Source organism: Hylobates moloch, unplaced genomic scaffold, assembly GCF_009828535.3.
Source record: "Hylobates moloch isolate HMO894 unplaced genomic scaffold, HMol_V3 SCAFFOLD_1, whole genome shotgun sequence".
NCBI lineage: Eukaryota > Metazoa > Chordata > Mammalia > Primates > Hylobatidae > Hylobates > Hylobates moloch.
This window is the reverse complement of record NW_026652276.1, coordinates 7,946,532-7,965,499: the sequence shown is the minus strand read 5'-3', so window position 1 is coordinate 7,965,499 and position 18,968 is coordinate 7,946,532. Positions and strand designations below refer to the sequence as shown.

The window sequence follows — 18,968 nt, the reverse complement described above, 5'->3', positions numbered from 1 at the left end:
TCACATTCAGTCTCTTGATGAAACAAAACTGTAGCATGTGTACAGTATTAATTTACTCATATAGTTTGAAACAGGGAGACTATACCATATATAGTTTATGGGTCCCTTATTGGCAGACCCTGTAAGTTGGCCAAGACCCATGCCCAGATCCTTCCACCTCACCTTCCTCCACTGGAGGACAGAACACCAGCCTCTCTGGCAGCCAGGCCTGGCCTGGCCAGCAAGGTTTCAGCAGTCTGCTGGGTGTGGGGGGAGGAGAGGCACAAGCAGTTCTGGATTGCAGTGATGGTTTTCCTGAAGAGGAAAGGGTGGGTAGTGTTGTCCTTAGGAAGCAGCAGGCCTGAGGGAAGGCTCTAGATCTGTAGGGGCCATTCTGGCCCTGGCCGAGCCTGAGCCAGCATTACACTGCCAGCCTGTTCTTTGAGGAAATGAGCCGTCTGTGAGGTCTGCAACACCTGGCCAGGTTCTCAGCTCTCAGCAGTGTGCACTCTCCTTACTGACTCACAGGCTATGGATTGAACTGTGTCCCTCAAGTTCTTATGATTCAGCCCTAGCCCCTGGCATGATGGCATTGGAGATGGGGCTTTCTGGAGGTGATTAGGTTTAGATGAGGTCATGAGTGAGGGGCCCTTATGATGGGATTAGTGCCCTCCTAAGATACCAGAGATCTTGCTCTCTCCAGCATGTGGGGACACAGCAAGAAGACAGCTTTCTGCAAGCCAGGAAGAGTCCTCACCAGAGCCCAACCATGCTGGCTCCCTTGTCTTAAACTTCGAGTCTCCAAAAACTGTGAGAAAATAAATTTCTACTGTTTAAGCCACCTGGTCTCCAGCATTGTTATGGCAGCCTGAGCACGCAGGTGTGCGCGCACACACACACATAACATGGTCCCAACATAAGATGTAGGGGGGAAGGGATATGGGGTAGGGTAAGGGGGTGATACCTGACGTCAGGAGAGCAATCGCCTGGGGCGGTAGGCAGGAATGAAAAATGTGTAATTTAATCTCATTTTAAATCTTTCCTAAAAAAGCAATCCCAAACACATATGGCAATATATTAACTACTCCAGCATGAGTTTCACCAGTGTATTCTGAATATGTGAAATATTTCATTACAAAAACGTCACCATGATACCCTGTCATCAACAGCTTCAATAAGAATCATGAGGAGTCACAGGCGTTGTGGCCGCAGGAGTGTCTGGGACAACCAGGACTGTTTATTTTCCTTCAAGGGTCATTGCGTGCAGGGCTCAAACTTATGTCTCACAAGCAAACAATATTCTCGAATGAAATGGGAAACAGGAGAGAGGACTCTCTGGACATATCTAAATTTAAAAAAGAACACATGGCTGGGCGCAGTGGCTCATGCCTGTAATCCCAGCACTTTGGGAGGCTGAGGTGGATGGATCACGAGGCCAGGACCTTAAGACCAGCCTGGCCAATATGGTGAAACCCCGTCTCTACTAAAACTACAAAATTTAGCCGGGCGTGGTGGCGTGCACCTGTAATCCCAGCTACTCGGGAGGCTGGGCAGAAGAATCGCTTGAACCTGGGAGGCGGAAGTTGCAGTGAGCGGAGATCACGCCACCACACTCCAGCCTGGGCGACAGACAGACTGTCTCAAAAACAAACAAACAAACAAAACCCCCAAAAAACACACACATTAGAAAAATAGGCCTATCAAAGAGAACCCTAAAAATTCTAATTAAGCAACTTTATTCACATAATTTCTACACCAAGAACTTGAGGGTCATCTCTGATGGAGCCAATTTCACTAATATTTGCTTTAAGGGCAGAGAAGTCAACCAAGTCCTCAAAGTCTCAAGAATTAAAAACAAAACAAAACCACAAACAGAGAGCAAGTGGGAAGAGAAGTAACACTCCAAAATGACCTAGCTACGCACTTTTAGTTTTGAATTTTCCTAGCATGAAATCACTTTTCTCTTCCATCCTGTAAGACGTGTTCTCTCCCCTAGGAAAAAAAAAGAGACAAAGAAAATTATGTTAGCAAAATTCTAGTAGAATTCCCAACGCCAGCCACAAAACGGTTGTTTTCTACTTATTCCACTGCATGTATAAAAAATACTTATAGAAAGTGGCATTACGTTAAATAAGTAAGTTACGTTAAAGAAACAACAAAAATAAAATGGCAACCCCCCCACCCTGCCCCCCACACTCCCCCAGGGAGCACAAGCTGGTGGGGAAGTCCACATCCCACACCCTGGCCCAGCTAGTGCTACTGTACGAGTGAATTTAGGAGTTCTAAGACTTAAGCTACTTTTCCATATCTATTAAAAGGAGAGACAGCCTGCCTATTGGACAGAATCGATCTAATCAAGGGGTTCTGGTGGGGATTAAAGAAGATAAGGCATAAAAACAGTTCCGCATGGCCTGGCACACAGAGAGCACTCCTCAGACGTTGGGCATGAAAACTCCATATGTAGTTGCAGCTCATGAAGATTTGGTCTCTTTCCTCAAGAAATCTCTCATTTAAGCAGGAAAAGCAGAAAAACATAGGAAACCAGTTAAACATGTTTATATTGTGGTTTAAAATGAAACCTGGAGTGTTCATGATTTGACTTGCTATCAAATTCCAGGGCAGCTGGGAGGGCCCTGCTGGGCCACCAAGGTCTGAATCCTCAGGATGGTCCACTCCCCAGCCCCACAATAATGCAACCTCACACCATTCTCTGCAAGGCCGAGGTCCCTCCTGTGTGGCTGGGCCAGAAGAAAGCCCTTTAGGCTGAGCAGGTGAAAAAGCAAGACAGGAGCCTCTGCACGGAGCACCGGGGCAGGATGTCACTCATGGAAAGGGGTCTGCAGGCGACTGGCACGGGGCCAGCAGATGATGGAACAAGGTGGGAAAAGGCACGAGACAGAATCCCAGGGGCAGGATGATGGTAAAAGGAAGAGCTGGGGCACTAGCGGAGAAAAAGCAGTTAGGTTTAGACAAGCAGGGCGAGCAGAGCAGAGGAGCTCTGATGTGTGGGAAACCAGGAGAAACCTCAGATCGCTCTCTGGGCAAGAGAGTTGTTTTTGGTGAAATTCTCCCCTTTCAACTGAGAAAGAGAATCTTGAGAGGTCATCTGTTAAACAGAACACATAAACTTCGCTCTCAAAGCAGCCTCCATCAAGTGTCTGCCATGAAGATGCGGCTGAGATTCTCGAAGGCTTCACTAACTGTGGCTAAAACTCACCCGGCTGGCGGTTTGGTCTGAAAAAGCCAAGTGGGCACAGGAGGGGGCATCAGGCACACAGTTGGAGACCAAGACCCGAGGGAAAGACTCTGCTGTTACCCGTGCACTGCCAGGGGAGGAGCTCCAAGGGCCCTGCCTACACAGTGCCCCTGACCCTAGCTGGGGCCCTGCAGAGAAAAACCTTTCCCATCACCTGAACACTTACGTACGTCCATCCTCAACTGGGAAGACAGATGACAACCAAGGCTTGTTTCATCTGCTTCTGGTTAGCTCACACAGTATGACTTTATACACGAAAATAACTTTGAAAACCAAAACATCCAACAAAACCTGCGAGCTTCTAGAACTGAGCCAAGGAGCCTGAGCCGCTAACCTACAAGACTGGCCCGTGTCCAGACAGCTGCCCACTGCAGCACCCACCATGTGCAACCCCTGGGAGGGTGGGGGTTACCTGCACGGAGCAGGCAGCTGAGCGGTGGGTGGAGTCTGGGGAGGACATCTGAGGATGCAATAGCAAAGAACTGGGGAGTAGGGGAAGAATGCCAGTGAAATTTCCCTGGAAGGGAAGGGCTGTCCTACGGCAGACCGTGGAGCGGGTGGCCCTGAGCAGTCCAAGGACACTGGGAAGACAGCGACAGTGAGAAAGGCCCCAGGGGGCTCAAGACACAGGAGGCCGCTGGTGGTCAGAGGGTGTGGTCTCTGCCATGCACAGGCCGGACTGCAGGCTTCGAAGGCAGGCACCACAGAAGGAACAAGGCACACCAGACCTTGGTTCTGAGCTGGACGGACGGCAGGAGCCAGTGGCTGAGAAGGGCTCGCAGGCCAGGCGGGTCCAGGTGGGAGAAACAGAAAATGGGACACTTATGGCAGGCAGGGTCCACCCAAATGACCTCAGAGAAGAGGCACATCGCCAGGCTAGGGCACAAGGGAAGAGGATACTGGAGACACAGCCTCAACTGCCAGAACCACAAACACACAAAACCCAAAGGAACTGGCCAAATCAAACCCACAGTCAAGTCCCGTCCACCTGTGGGTGAGCCGTGGTACTGAGTTAAAAAAGTCGCATCCTTCAGATCCTGGCTGTGGACACACAGAGAAGCTGTGCTGGGGAATCCAACCCTTAATGCCAACAAAGGTACTCGCTCATACTGACCCACCCCACCCCACTGTCTCTAGAGAAAAGGATACACGCAGACTAAAACTCTAGCTGACGTGATTTGCACAAATTAAGCTGCAGAACAAGGTGCAGAAGTTTTAACACTGAGCACTGAGAGGATCTGCAGGGCACCCCTCGCACCTGTGAGAATACTATGCTCGTGGCTCTCCCATGCCACTCTTGCTCTTTCCCTACCAGGAATCCAGAAATAGACAGGAAGTCATTCGCTTTAGATCAATTTTGCCTTACAACAGCTATTTTCTGAGTGTCAGATGAAGAGATTAGAAATGAAGGTTTGACAAAGATGAATCAAGTGTAGTAAGTAAGGATTTGTAGGAGAAAAGCCTCTGAATGCATTCTAATGGAAAGTGTGTGAAACTTCTGCAAGAGCATCTTCTGCTCCACCTTGATGCATCTCACACAGGAACACGTTCTTGATATAGATGCTGACTTCACAGGAAGGAAAAGCATTTGGGAGAAAGCTCGGAAAATGATCACGTATGTAAGAATTTGGTTGAGATTCACTAAATGTGGCACAAAGGTTCCTACCATAAAAAGCCCCTGTCCAAAGAGCGGTCACTCACATAAAACACCACATTCAACCAACAGAAACGCACCTTCCTCTCTTCTGAGTTGGGCTGTGAAGAGCTGCCCTGGTCTCCCGGTCTGACGGTGTTGCCCACCCCATCTGGGGCACCCCAGGAAATGGCCTGGCATCCGGAGTCCTGGGGGTCTGATAGCCTGGGTCTTTTTGCAGGGAACTGATGGTCCCTCCTTGTGGCACGAGCAACACATGTAGATGAATGAGCCTCAATTGCAGTTGAGCCCAGTAGATTTTTTCTGCACCCCAGGGGGGATGATGGCAACTTCTGGAAGCCCTTGAAGTGAGGGTCTGGATTTAATTTTCCTAACTTTCGAACTTCCATACTTGCTTTATCTGTAGACACTCCAATACATAAAGGCGCCTTCATCTGCCCAGGAGATTTGAGGCAATACTTTTGATGAAGCTTGTCAAATTCTTCTTTAATTTCATGATAACGATTCCTTCCGTGGCCTGGCACTTCTTTATCTGGGACTGGAGTTTTGCTGGGTGACACTGACTTTCTAAATATTCCAGAACTGCTTCCTTGAACGTGAAGGTCAGATGTCTGCTGCAGGTGAGCTGGGCTGTGCGTGGGGTTGGCCTTTGGAAGTGATGAAGAGGAATCACTCTTGGGCAGGCACCTACCTGCTTCCAGATATCTTTTGCCCAGGTTTTCAAAAGCCTCACTTAAACTTTTTGCTTTTGCTTTGCTGGAAGGTAAACTCAGCCTGCGGGTTTCTAAGCCCTGAAGGCCACCAGGACTCGCAGGACCCCCTCTGTACATGTTCATGGCCCAGGAGCCTGGGAGGCCCATCCGGTGAGGCTGGTTCCTGGGACTCAGGCAATATTCCCGATGAAGCTGATCAAATCGGATTTCAATCTCCCTCTGACGGTTCTCTCCATGGTCCTGTTGTATTGTTGGTCTGGAAACTATTTTTATAGGAGAAATTAACCATTTTAATGTCCTAAATCTATTTTCCTGATCAAGATTATACGTTGCACTGGAGTCAAAATAAATCAAGGAAGGATACTTCGAGGGTGTCACTTTCAGCTCCTTCCAACTTGGATCTAACTTATGGATTTGGGGTTTGTTGACTTCAAGAAAAGCTTTTTCCAATTTTAAACCTGTCTTATGGCAAGAAACATCCAATACGTTCTTGCAAGCTCTTAATGCTCCTGTCTCTTTCACAGGCTCAGAGCAGGGTACGAAGTTCTCCTTGGAGCTCCTCTGAGAGCGTCTGGCTCCTTTGCAATATGTTTTGTTCATCCTGCTCTTACATCTGTGCCTCCTCCTGGAGTTCCAGTTTTGCGTGATGAACGTTTTGGTGGAGATGATGCTTGACGGCTTTGTGCTCAACAGCCGGCTCATGGAGTGCAGCATCCCTGCGTACAGGTCACTGATGGTCACATTGCAAATGTCATCGTCTTCAAAGAGCTGGCTGTTTAAGAAGCTGCTGCTACTGGTCTCTTGTAGGGAAAGGCTGTCATTTCTAGGTACTAAGGCCATGTCTGTGGAGGAAGGATGCAAAGGATCCCAATCTCTGGGAGATGAAGCTAGTTTCGCTGGGTCACCAGGGCTCTTTCCGGAGACACGACTGCAGTATCCTGGGAGAAAAGATACACATAAAGTAAAGGTGTGTTACCATTCTAAACCATCCATGTGCACAGATGACAGAACTTAAGATTGGATCAGGACTATGTTTTTTTAAGCAATAGCAAAAACAAAAACACCGCAAATGTGTAGGAATAGACTCTTCTCAGAGATATTTTTTGCTATCAAAATTTGATTTCTACTCTCCATCGTACATTTCCCAAAGGTGTCTTCCTTTCCCTCTAGCCTGTTTAGAAGATGGATGCCTTTTCAAAAGCTAATTAGAAACTGAAAAATGACAACACTGTTTACCTACAGGGATGGGAAGGGGTGTAAGACTTCTAAACAAACCTCTTCATATAGCTTTGATTTTTGCATCATGTAAGTGTTTCCTATATTTAAAAAAAAAATAAACCAACGGTGATGGGAAAAAACCATAAAATCGAAGACAAACAGAAAAAAAAATCTGTATGTTAAATTGATAACTCAAAGAGAAAAGAAAGAGTCCAAATACTCTGAATGTCTGCCTCTTAAAGAGATATTGTCTAAGGATAGAAAGAGCTGCTTGGAAATTTTCAAGCTTATTTAGTAGATGGTTGTGAAGAGTGGTAGCAGGTGCTGCAATGCTAGAGTTATTTTATGCTGTACAATTGACCAGATGGGCACGTGCTAAGTCATTGCAGCTGGTGAGAACTGCGAGAGGCAGATATGGCATCAGGGCAGGGGTGAAGAAGTGCTCAAAAACGCATGGCGCTGCACTACACGACACAAAAGTCAGCCTGAAAGGGGCTCCCTGACAGCTAAATCTGGGGTTACTTGAGCGTCAAATTGAATACTGGCAATGGATTACAACATGTGAATCAAAGAACAAAGACTCCATGAATTCCTACTGATCCTAAAAAATAAAAATAAAATAAATCAAAGCATGAGAGGGAACTACAGGAAGCAAAAAAAAAACCAGAGGGGAGATAGCTCTTTTGAACAGAATAATGCCAACTGACGTGTGCCAAGGAATGGCAGAGACAGAAACAACCTGGGCAGGGACCCCCCACCCAGGCGATACGCATTGCTGGCTTCTAAGTCACTGGGTGAGAAGTTTTTAGAGAAAAGGTTCCTAGGAGATCTCAAAGAATCACACACAGATGACTCCAAGGAAAAAGGGCCTGTTGCAATGAGAAACATTGAAGTAAGGTCTTACCTTAACTCAATGACCAGCCTCAAAAGTCACCAAGAATGGGACAGATGGACCAAATGTTCTGAGAGGACACATCATCCTTGTAGTAATTTTGCCAAAAATGTTTAACATGAACCTAACCACGAGGAAGCAATCAGGTCCAAATTCAGGGACATTCTGCAAAACTACTGGCTTGGGCTATTCAAGAAAGGCACTCACATGAAAGGTGGCCACGAGGGAGAAAAGGCCAAGGAGCCACTCTTGATGGAGGGAGACTAAACGCAGCGGTGGTACCAGCCTGAGTGGGTCTGGAAATGGTCAGGCAAACCAGAAAGGCTGCAAAGGACATCATTGGCACAATGGGTAAAACTGTACTGCATCCATGTTCAATTTCTGGCATGTGTTAAGCGTACTGTAGTCATAAAGGAGAATTAGCCGACTTTTGGAGGTATGTGTGAGGCATTTAGGGATAAATGCATACACAAATGCAAATAAATACACACTGTGTGTGCATGTGTGTGTGGGGGGGTGATAACGCAAATATGACAACATATTAATTGTGAAACAAGTGAAGGGTGTTCACTGTACTAGTCCTGTGCTTCTGGAGATGCAAAACTTTTCAAGCTAGTAAATTGGAATAAAGAGCAGACGTGCAGAGAATAAACAGCTCATTTTAAAACATCTCAATCTTCCAGTGAAATCCAAGTGTATCTCTAACAATTTATGTTGATGAAACACACCAGGAAATGATGGCATGGCCAGTGTGAGTAGCTCTGAGGGGCCACGCAGCTCCAACAAAAGTGAAGGAGACACGCACGGTTCACACAGTTTCTGTGTCACACTCACCAGGGGCAGGCATGGCAGGTGAGGTCAGTGAAGGGAACGGAGTCACACGTGCATCCTTTCCAGCTCTGTCACCTGCACACTGAAATCAGAGCCAGTGGTTACAAGAAAAAAGTTGCCAGGTGTCAACTGGGTGCAAGGAGCTGGGTTCTTCCGACAATGTGGACTGTGCATCTTAGCACAGCCGCGTCGATGAGCGTGTGAATGTGGTGACAGTGGCCAGCTAGGCTTCGGGCAGTGGGAAGAAAAAATGTCCCACTAAGATCTGGATACTTGATGTGGTCTCCAGGATAGCTTCCAGCCACAGTCACCACTCATCTGCCAGTAACTTCTTACCCCAGGGGCACTGGTAGCTTTCTTTGTCTAGCATTATACTCAGACCACAAGAACACCTAGGGGCCAGCTGGATGGTGGACAAAGAAGACCCAATAGATCCGTTCGTTCCTAACCCTAATCTGTTCCCTGATCAACACAGCAACCAAGAGGACACCATATGCTGCCTTGGGTTAAAGGAAAAAGCATTTCAGGTACATCCACTAAGTCGGTGGTCCTCAAATACAGGCTTTCCACTGGTCAGCAGCACAGTAAGAAAACACATACACCCCTGTGAGATTGCTGCCTTTTTTTGGAGATGAATTTTTATTCTGCAATGTGTACTTCCTAGGTATTTGGTGTTGCAATGTCCTTTATTCTATGGCAGAGGGCACTGACCGTAAGAGAGGGGTTGTTGGCAGGTGAGTGTGCCCCCCCCCCATCCCACCCCCCCCCCCCCCCCCCACATGACCCCTCAGCAGGCGGGACAGGTGCCAAGGGTCAGCCTCCTCACCTTGCAGCTGATTCTAGCCTGATCACACCAGGGAATGTGGGGACTATTGCTTCCGTAACTATGCAGCTTCAAATCCCGGTCCAGAGGTCGGGGCTGCTCTTAAGAGTCCCATGTGTGGCCCCAGTAGATTTTTTTTTTTTTTTTTTTGAGATAGAGTCTTGCTCTATCACCCTGGCTGGAGCACAGTGGCACAATCTCAGCTCACTGCAACCTCTGCCTCCTGGGTTCAGGCAATTATCCTGCCTCAGCCTCCGAAGTAGCTGGGATTACAAGCACCTGCCATCACACCCAGCTAATTTTTCTATTTTTAGTAGAGATGAGGTTTCACCATGTTGGCCAGGCTGGTCTCAAACTCCTGACCTCAAGTGACCCACCTGTCTTGGCCTCCCAAAGTGCTGGGATTACAGACATGAGCCACCATGCCTGGCTGCCCCACTAGATTTTTCTCTGAGTTGCCCCAGAACAGTGGGCAAAGCGCCCCCGCCAGGACTCCCACCTTCCTGATGGCGCTGCCCTGGGGGACCAGGAGTGTTTATTCAAGAAGAGCAAGTATGACAGCACGTGAATACAACAATTTGGAAATCATTACTTCAAATGCTCTTTACGGGTTCTGTAGAAAAAACAAAAAGCATAATAACACCATACCTCAATGTATTTATTTTATGATCTAATTATATAAAAACAAACAACTGGGAAACAGATTACCTCAAAATACTCTGCACCTTGTAGCAGTATATCCACTTGTGTCAAGTATTTCCTTCTTAAGTCATTTTTCAAAGGGCTCTGAGGCACTGCAGGCTGATCAAAAAAGAGAAGTCAGAATTTTTAAGAGCTTCTGAGTATAGCTGACCTTTTGGATTCCGGAACAAACTGGCAAGCTCATTAATGTACAAATCTTTACATGATGCTACTCAAAGTCACTTTCACCTCCATGATGTTATTCAAAGTCACTTTTTCACCTCCTGCTATGTTAATAACCCAAAAGAACGTAAAAAGACAAAAAAAATTAAAACCACGTCTAGAGAAGTTTATGACAGCATTGCTAGACCAGGAAAAAAAAAAATCTGAATATTCATAGGTGAGTTCAGGACTCAACTACTGGTAATAACTTCAAACTGGTAAGTTTATAAGAAATTCAGTGCTCCTGGCTGGGTGTGATGGGTCATGCCTGTAATCTCAGCACTTTAGGAGGCTGAGGCAGGTGGATCACTTGAGGCCAGGAGTTCGAGACCAGCCTGGCCAACATGGTGAAACTCCATCTCCACTAAAATACAAAAATTAGCTGGGCATGTGGCGGGCACCTGTAGTCCCAGCTATTTGGGAGGCTAAGCCGGGAGAATCGCTTGAACCCAGGAAGCAGAGGTTGCAGTGAGCTGAGATTGCCCCACCCCACTCCAGCCTGGGTGACAGAGTGAGACTCCTATCTCAAAAAAACCAAAAACAATAACAGAAATTCAGTGCTCCAGCTCAGGAGGCTCCCCTACCCCTCCCCTGCTAGACACTGGAAATAGAGGGCATCACCCTCTGTCCTCTGCTGAGTGGGGCTGGCACTTTGGTTCTTGACTCTTGGCACCACCCACTTCCCCTTTGTTCCAATCCCTACAAAATCTCTCAGTTTCTTCCCCAGGATCATGGCCTTTTTCTTCTTAGTCACTGAAAGTCACACACGGGTGTGTGGGAAACCCTCTGCACAAAAGTAGCAATTTTAAAGGAAAACCATGCACCAGGTATCCTAGCAGGTGACAGAGTGTGACACGGGGGCCAGGAAAGATGCTGAAGCCGGTTACGCTCTGTGTAAATTCTCATCTATCCCAACAAAGGAGGATAAGAAGCACATCCCATAAGAAAACGGGTGGTTTCTGTGACCCAGGGGGCACTCTGGGAAACAGACATATAAATGACACTTACTGTTTAGGTTAGTGACAGCTGCCCAACGAGGCGACCTTGTGACTTGGGGCATTTGAGGACAGATCTGGAAATACTCCCTAGAACACCTCTTTTTACCCTGCCCCTGTGGGGGAGACTGATCGAGAGCCCAACTTTCCTGTCGTGTGCACATGCAGGCAAACGGTGCCCTGCCAACCACAATGACAGCTTTATCTGCAGAGTGAAAATCATCGTGGATCAGGCTTGCACTGGGGGTAGAACTGGCTGCCAAGTGCTAGACTGAGAGGAGGGCCTTACCGCTGAAGGGAATCTGGACATGAGGAAATCCAAGACTTGGAAGTAGCGAAAGCCAGCCTCAGGAGAGGACTTCCAGAAGGGTGCAGGCAACGCTGCCCGCCCCAGGCCACATGGGCTTTGATGGACCCACCCCTGAGCCCCCATGCGCCCCCTCTGTCCATTTATTACTAAAGGCAGTACTTACCGCTAAGGCCCAAGCAACTGACTCTTCCTGGTCCAACGTGGCATAGACCTCACGGCGTTTTGAATCTAAAAGTCAAACAAGTAAATCTCAATCAGGATTTTCAGCAAAGAGTGCATGTTCCTGGTTTTGGCATCACTTTGAGTAAGTTCTACAGTAAAAATCCCCATTGCTTCAAGGGTGCACCCACTGGAGCCATCTACGGCTGCCCGTGGTTCTTAGTAACTCAGAGAACCCCTTAGAATGGGAAACTGCCTGGGGCCATGGAGTGAGGAAAGGCAGATTCTGCACCACCTCCAGCTTTCCACGGCCTCTGAGCCTGGATGTTGAGATGCTCAAGCCCAGCACCGCTCGACAGAACTTTCAGTGACCATGGAAAGTTCTCTGCCTGCTGTCCTAGGCTAGCCACTAGCCACATAGGGCTACTGAACAGCTGGGATGTGGCCAGTAAGGCTGAGGAAATGGATTTTAAATTTTATTTAACTTTCAACTAATTTAAATATCATCCAGAGAGGGCTGGTGGGTGCCATACCGGGCAGTACATCTGTCAAATAACTATTTCCTGTGATTTCAAGCAGTCAGAGAAATTCATGGACCTAAGGATTTATAGTTAAGATCTGGATTAATAGCAGTAAACACATAGCACCACAGGTAAATATCCTCATGAAGAGCTTTCCAATTCTACTCTGAAAGACCACCAGCTTCCCTTTAGCAACTCAACACCCATCACTAACTATGGTGTAGGCAAGGTGCCAGGGAAGGGGCTGGGCAGAGTGGACAGAGGCTGCAGAGGGCCAGTGTCCAGTAGACAGGTGTTTAAAGGCTAGTGACAAAACCGTTTCACAAGCAGAGGAACCCAGGTCTAAAGAGCGTAGATAAGAGTGGGGGTCTGTTCCGGCCTGGGGATCACAGGGGCTTCCCGGGGGCAGTGAGGAGGCCATACGGTCAGGCAGGCCTTCAGGCCCCATTCTGGGTTCTGGCCTTTTACCCCAAAAGCAATGGGAAGCCACGTGTTGCATCAGAGAAGCGGCTTGACCACATTCACAGGTGTGTCAGTGGGGTGGAGGGAGCCCGAGTGGGGATGGGGGCTGGTGCTCAGGGGGGGACATGAGAGCTAACGAAGCACAAGGCACAGAACAAGGATGCCTTGGCCATGAGGAATGAGGCAGAGGCTGAGATGAAGAAGACCCTGGGTTTCTGGCTAACACTAGAGGGAAGATGGCAAGGGCCTGTACTGAGGCACAGAGCAGAAGATGGGGAGCCTGTGTGTCGGGCTGAGTCTTAGCTGTGCCAAGTCTGGACATGAAGTATTGAAGCAGAGGGGCTGCTAGGCAGTAAAACACCCCCAGCTGAGGTCTGGCTGGAGGTTACAGTCAGCACACAGAGAAGCCATGGCTCCACCCGTGGGAAGGGCAAAAGCAGCTCAAACAAACCCTCCAGAAGGGGCACCCGGCAGGGACGGGAGGCGAGCAGACTGCAGGCTGGGAAGGACGAAGACGGAAGGAGGAAAACGGGAGGAGCATGGGGCCGAGGAGCAGGGGGCCACAGAGGCCCAGGCCAGAACTTCCAGAAGGTTTAAATGCTATGGAGAGGGGAAAACCCAAAGAATGCCAACAGGATTTAGCAATGGGGTTGCGAGAAACCTCACACAGAGCTGGGCTTTAGAGATGGAGCCAAAAGGAGTCGAGAGAGGAGGAATGCACGGGGTTGGTGGGGTAAGGAATCAATGGCAGCAAATGGAGCAGTTTATTTCACTCTGGTTGTAAAGGGGACTGGACAAAGGGAGGTGGCAAGGAAGGGGCCCAGGACAGGGGAGAGCCACGAAGGGTCTGATGTGTCTAAGGTGAGTCTGAGCGCATCTAAATACCAATAGATGGATCCAGGGGACAGAGGCTGAAGACAGAAGGAAGGGGTGAGGGACGGATTCCCGAGAAAAGAGGACAGGATGGGGCTGGGCAGTGAGACTGGCCTGGGGAAAAGGAAGGAGCTTCCTAGGAGGATGAGGCGGGAAGCTGCCCTATAGAAGTGAGGGTTCACAACACCACCCTGTAGGGGCAAATCTTAAGTCTTATTAAATCTGGATATTAACTTTTCACATGGAGGGGCACGTTTATTTACTCAAGAAACACCTGAGTACCATTCATATGTCAAGCACCAGATGTAACTGTGGGCACGGCAGAGCTCAGAAGGAATCAACAGGGTACTTTAACATGATTTTAGTTTGTAAGATACACCTTAGAAAAAATAAAAACTTCACTACTGAGGAATCTAGGCTTTAGGCTGTTGTAACAGGTGCGTCAGGACTGGTCCCTCCTGACCTCAGTTCTCTGACGAAGGTGACACTCACCGGCTCCCAGGACTGTGCGGCGCGAGGGAAGCTCAGGACCCCAGGCTGCAGCTTGCACGGAGCCATCTGTTCTGTCCGCGGGCTTCACGGAGGAGTCCTCCAAGTGCAGAAGCCAATAAAGACATGGTTGTTTGAGTGACAGCACATTTCAAAGTCACTGCAATCCTTCTGTTAACACAGGAGACAGCAGGAGCCTGCCACAAGGCTTCTCTTCTCCCTGCATGTCCACTTTATAAGAGGCCTCAAGAACGTAGGAGGGAGCTGAGGCTCCCCTGGGTTGCAGCAGGGGCGGCTACTTAAAAAGCCACTTGGAAGGAGCAGGGAAAGTCAGGGGCCCAGGCACGAGCAGATAAGCTCACACCTCCTAACACTGGCCCAGGGATGACAGGGACTGGGGCAAACAAAAAGGCAAATTGAAACAGAACAGAATTGTCCTGAGGTCATCAGCGAGAACAGAGAAATAGTCAAGTGGCCCCTGGGCAACTTCCTGTGATCTTTAAAGAATATGCTGGAGAATTTAAGGCGGGGAGGAGCCAGTTTAAGCCCAAGCTACACGCACAGAGGCAGCTGCCTGTCCTGACCAGCTCACACTTGGTGGGCAGGGGTGGTCGGGCGGCCACACTCCTGGTCAGGCCTGCTTCAGCTCTCCAGAGCCTGCTCTACAGCAGGCCCCACGAATAATCCCAGAACATGGCATCGGTGGGTTCTCATTAGTGAAATTCAAGCATTCAGGATACCAGATTGGCTGAAATATTAATATTTTAGGAACCACCCAGCCTTATAAAAACAGGGCGTGAGAAGGTGGCGCAGCCTATACCGTTAGGGATGGTCCTCAGGTGTCAACTCTGAGGGTTCAGAGGACTTGGGGCTACCCAGGACCACTACAGGGTAACTGAAGCCCACGTCCAGAATATCAGAACCTTTGCTTCCAGTGAAACCGTCACGTAAGGTGGAGTTTACTGGGTTGTTTTGTGGCTGTGTCTGAGGCAGAACCTGGTTTCAGAATCACAGAGAAGCAGACGACCTACACCAACCCCAAACAACGTCGTAGCTCTGGTAGCTACAAACAGAGCCCAGGCATTGTGTTATAACCAACCCAGCACAGGTCAATGCCCGGCCTGCCAGGGCCCACAGCCTCCCCCAGCCTCCAGGGCAGCAGGAGCACCAAGTCATCTGAGAAAAGGTGAAGGCGGATCTGGGCACTGTCACCAACAGCAATTACAGTGAAGTCAGAGACTTCCTAGCTGAAATCTCAGGCTACGCCCAGTTTCCTAATCCCAAGAAACGGTCTGAAGATTCTGGAGACCCAGGTAGGGGTCCTCCTACATTTTAAGCAAAAACCTTAAATAAATCTTTAAATGAAAACTTTTTGCCACCAGGACCATATAAGCACTGGTCTGATGAGTGGACATCTCTATTATGCATAATTCAAAGAGTACATATACTTTAACCCAATAATCCCACTTCTCAGCATTTATTGAAAAGGGGGAATATCAGTATCGGGAAGAGATAAGGACCAGGATTTTCTCTGAAAACCATTTCTGAGATAAGGACCAGGATTTTCTCTGAAAACCATTTCTAACAGAGGCTTTATAAATAAAGTTTTATTGGAACACTGCCACGTACACTCATTTACATATTATTTTTGGCCACTTTCCTCTTGCAACACAGAGCTGAGTAGCTACAACAGAGACCATACAGCCAGCAAAGCCTAAAATATGTACCATCCAGCCCTTTGTGGAAAAAGTGTGCTGACCCTTATTTATTAATAAAGGAAGCCACAAATAGCTAATTGCCTATCAACAGGAGAGCAGTTAAAAAAACAGGATTTTAAAAATAATTATATAATTTTATAATTATACAACAGTTGATGAAGAGTTAGCCAGATGTATTAACTGGAAAAGTGAGGGAGAAAAAAATGCATTTATAAAGATGTGTATTATAGGGAATCATATTGTACTAAAATAGCATTAGTGACCATCTTTGCAGAGAGAAATCAGCTCATTTATGTAGTTGTACGTACTTTTAACATTTCTAGGACTAGAATAATTAATCAAGAAGACTTGATTTCAAATTTCCTGTTAATATTATGTCACCTTGACCTTGATGTTTTCATTCTTGGGTACAGGTTCCTTGACCTGTGACCACAGGGAGGAACCACGTGGCATCTGAGAGGCAGTGATTAACTGAATACCAGGCAACCTGGCAAAAGCTACCGTGGCAAAAGGGCTCCTGGGTGTCCCCGTAGAAAGGCCAACAGCACCTTCCACTAAAATAACGGGTCTCAGAGCTGCAACACCCTCGGATCAACTAGGCAGCGAAGCCCGGGTCTCCCGAAGGTAGAAAAATGCAGAAGGAAAGACATATGATCCTCCAGGCCGCATCTCCCCTCATCTCTCTTCCTCCCCTTTCAAAACAGGAAGAGAGACATTCTTCTTCCCTAGAAGGAACAGGATTTGGTCTTTTCTGTAAGGACCCAACAAAGTGAGTCCCTCGCTGGGCTGGCATGTGGCCTTGGGGAGGGTTACCCAGCTGGACCAGCCTCTGCATGTGTTATCAGAGCCCCTCAGCCTGTGACACAGGAAACACAGGGTGACAAAAAAGGCCAAACATTACACAGTGCCTCCTTGCAGTTGACAAGCTACAGAAGAAACACTTCTAAATCCTTAAAAACAGAAAAAGAGTATAATCAACATGAGAAAAAGTACCCCGTGGTGGCCTCTGCGTTAAGCTCAGAGGTTGGCCACACCCACACCTTTATTCACATCAATACTCCTCCACAGCAAGGTTATTTGGCAATAAAATTTGACACTAAATACCTGGATCTCTCCATTTCTTTCCTTTATTAGTCTTCCACCCCAAATTCTCAATCCTGAAGAAAAGAAACAAAAATGACCATTTACATAATCCTGAACGCCGAACTTCTGCTCAATCTGTGTTCACCAGAAGCCAAAGTGACAGGCAGAAAAAAGGTACAATATTAAAACCAAGCCAGGTTTCCGACACCCTGTGGTTGTTCCTCTTTGTAAAGTTTCAGGTTTTTAAGGCAAATTTGTCATTCATGGAAATCTCTCCTACCTACTAGACAATGGCTCATCAAATTACATCATTAGCCCAAAAAGTTAAATGAAAACAAGGAACATATGACAGCGACTGTCCTTAAAATATAGAGGGCAATCTATATGCCATATAGAGGGAGTAAGCACTTTTCGCAGGCAAGCTCTACATCCCATATACTGAATGAATGCTTTCTAAGGGCAATCTACATGTTATACAGAGACCAAACGGTAACAGACCTGCCACTGGAATATTTTACTTTCTGCCTGTGTACACTTTTCACCCAAGATGTGCCTGGATTGGCTATAAAGGCAGAAAGGTAGGATTTCTTTTTACTCAAGGAGATCTTGTGAACCTTTTGTGTCCGTCTGTTTAATGCAACATAGAACTTGCTCTGACGTTTGTTTTCATTAAGTGATACTGAGTTAGTTATAAAGCTATATGGGAGGAATTGACCCCAGCCAGTGCAAAGTGTCACCAGCTATTTACCAAAAAGAATCCACAAGATTTCAGTCCGTTTACATTAACTATTAAACGGAATGCCTTCTTCTCCCTATTCAAGTACTTGGAGCCTCAAGGAAGACAGTTACTACTCCAAGTTAAACAGGGCAAACAATAGTCAATGTGAGTATTCGCAGTGGAGGGTGGGTACTGTTCCCAGAGTTTCACAGGGATTGTACCTAACTGTTACAACACCCACGCCCGGGAGACATTATTGTCATTATCCTTCCCATTTCACAGATGAAGACAGAGACCAGTGCAGCTAAGCAACTGCCCCAAGCTGCCATGGTGGGGAGGTGGCCAGCGGGAATGCCAACCCGGTAAGCCGGAGGCATGTGAGCCAGGAGGCACCTATGTCTCTTCAGGAATTGTTTTAATAAGTAATTTACAGGTTTAAGGGCACCAATGTTTTGGTTCCTATTAGTTAGGTGAACAATGTTTACTTCTTAAGAGAGCAGGGACAGCATTTCAACTACTCCATTCACACTCTTCACCCGAATACTCAGAAGGTGGGGATGACCCTTACCCTGTGGCGTCTCGTAGGTCAGCGTGGCCATTTGCACCACCGGGGTGTCCTCGAAGGGCTGGTTGTACTGCGGAGGAGGAAGGGGCTTCTTGTCAGGTCTCAGGGCCACGAGGACTCCCAGACCCGGGCGGAGGCGGCGCCAGCCCGCGAGAGGCCGTTAGTCTGGCCTGGGGCGCCCCAAACGCGGTCACTGCAGCGGAGCCCCCAACTCCGCCTCTGTCGTCCCACTCAGGAGCCCCCCCCAGCCCCACCAAACCCTCCTCTCTGCACCCGAGCCTCAGTCCCGCTTCCCCACTCCCCGTTCCGGAGGCCCCAGTCTTTCCTCCCCGTCCCCGCTCCGAAGCCTTCGGCGCTGCCTCCTTTTCCCCTGTCCGGAGCCCCCAGCTCCGCCTCCACCTTCTCTCCGCACCCAAGTCCCAGTCCCGCTTCCCCACCCCCCGCTCCGAGCTCTCAGAGCCCCTTCCCTTCCCGTCCTACGTCCCCTCCCAGCCTCACTCCGACACGCAGGCCTCCCCTCCCGGCGGACCGGCGGGGGCCGCACCTTCTCTATCAGCCGCTGCATGCGCCGCTGGAAGCGGCGGCGACTGGCCCTGAGCTTCTGCAGCAGCTGGTCGTCTTCCACGTCCTCGCCCTCCATGGCGCGCAGCGGACCCGGCATCGGACCCAGCGGCGGACCCACCCAGTACCCAAACGCCAACCCGGACTGCAGGGCCTCGCGCGCCACATACTCAAATAGGCGACTCCGCCCTTCCTGCCTTCCTCTCGGTTTTCTATTGGCTAGAACGGAGAAGCCGGGCACTGAT

At 48.5% G+C, this 18,968-nt stretch overlaps 1 protein-coding gene across 2 annotated transcripts; it reads right to left on the bottom strand.

Annotated features, from left to right (window-relative positions):
* Positions 1–1,164: 1,164 nt before the first annotated feature.
* On the bottom strand, positions 1,165–18,914 carry HJURP (Holliday junction recognition protein). Of its 2 annotated transcripts, none has more exons than XM_032753682.2 (9): positions 18,707–18,914; positions 18,166–18,232; positions 16,901–16,953; positions 14,082–14,178; positions 11,738–11,802; positions 10,075–10,167; positions 8,547–8,625; positions 4,956–6,540; positions 1,165–1,971 (listed from the first exon to the last, which is right to left on the bottom strand). In XM_032753682.2, exons 1-9 carry the CDS (start codon positions 18,821–18,823, stop codon positions 1,896–1,898), a joined length of 2,232 nt encoding a protein of 743 aa, XP_032609573.1. In that variant the 5' UTR covers positions 18,824–18,914; the 3' UTR covers positions 1,165–1,895. The 2 variants fall into 2 exon arrangements, with proteins under 2 accessions (XP_032609573.1, XP_032609572.1); XM_032753681.2 differs by having other exon boundaries at positions 4,970–6,540; positions 18,707–18,912.
* Positions 18,915–18,968: the final 54 nt, after the last annotated feature.

Excerpts from the sequence above, each read along its gene's own strand:
- HJURP (XM_032753682.2), bottom strand. The coding sequence starts at position 18,823 with ATGCCGGGTCCGCTGCGCGCCATGGAGGGCGAGGACGTGGAAGACGAC. Across the intron at positions 6,541-8,546 it reads ACCTGCCATGCCTGCCCCTG|GATACTGCAGTCGTGTCTCC; the intron begins GTGAGTGTGACA and ends CTTTTCTCCCAG. Across the intron at positions 1,972-4,955 it reads AGGAAGGTGCGTTTCTGTTG|GGGAGAGAACACGTCTTACA; the intron begins GTTGAATGTGGT and ends TTTTTTTCCTAG.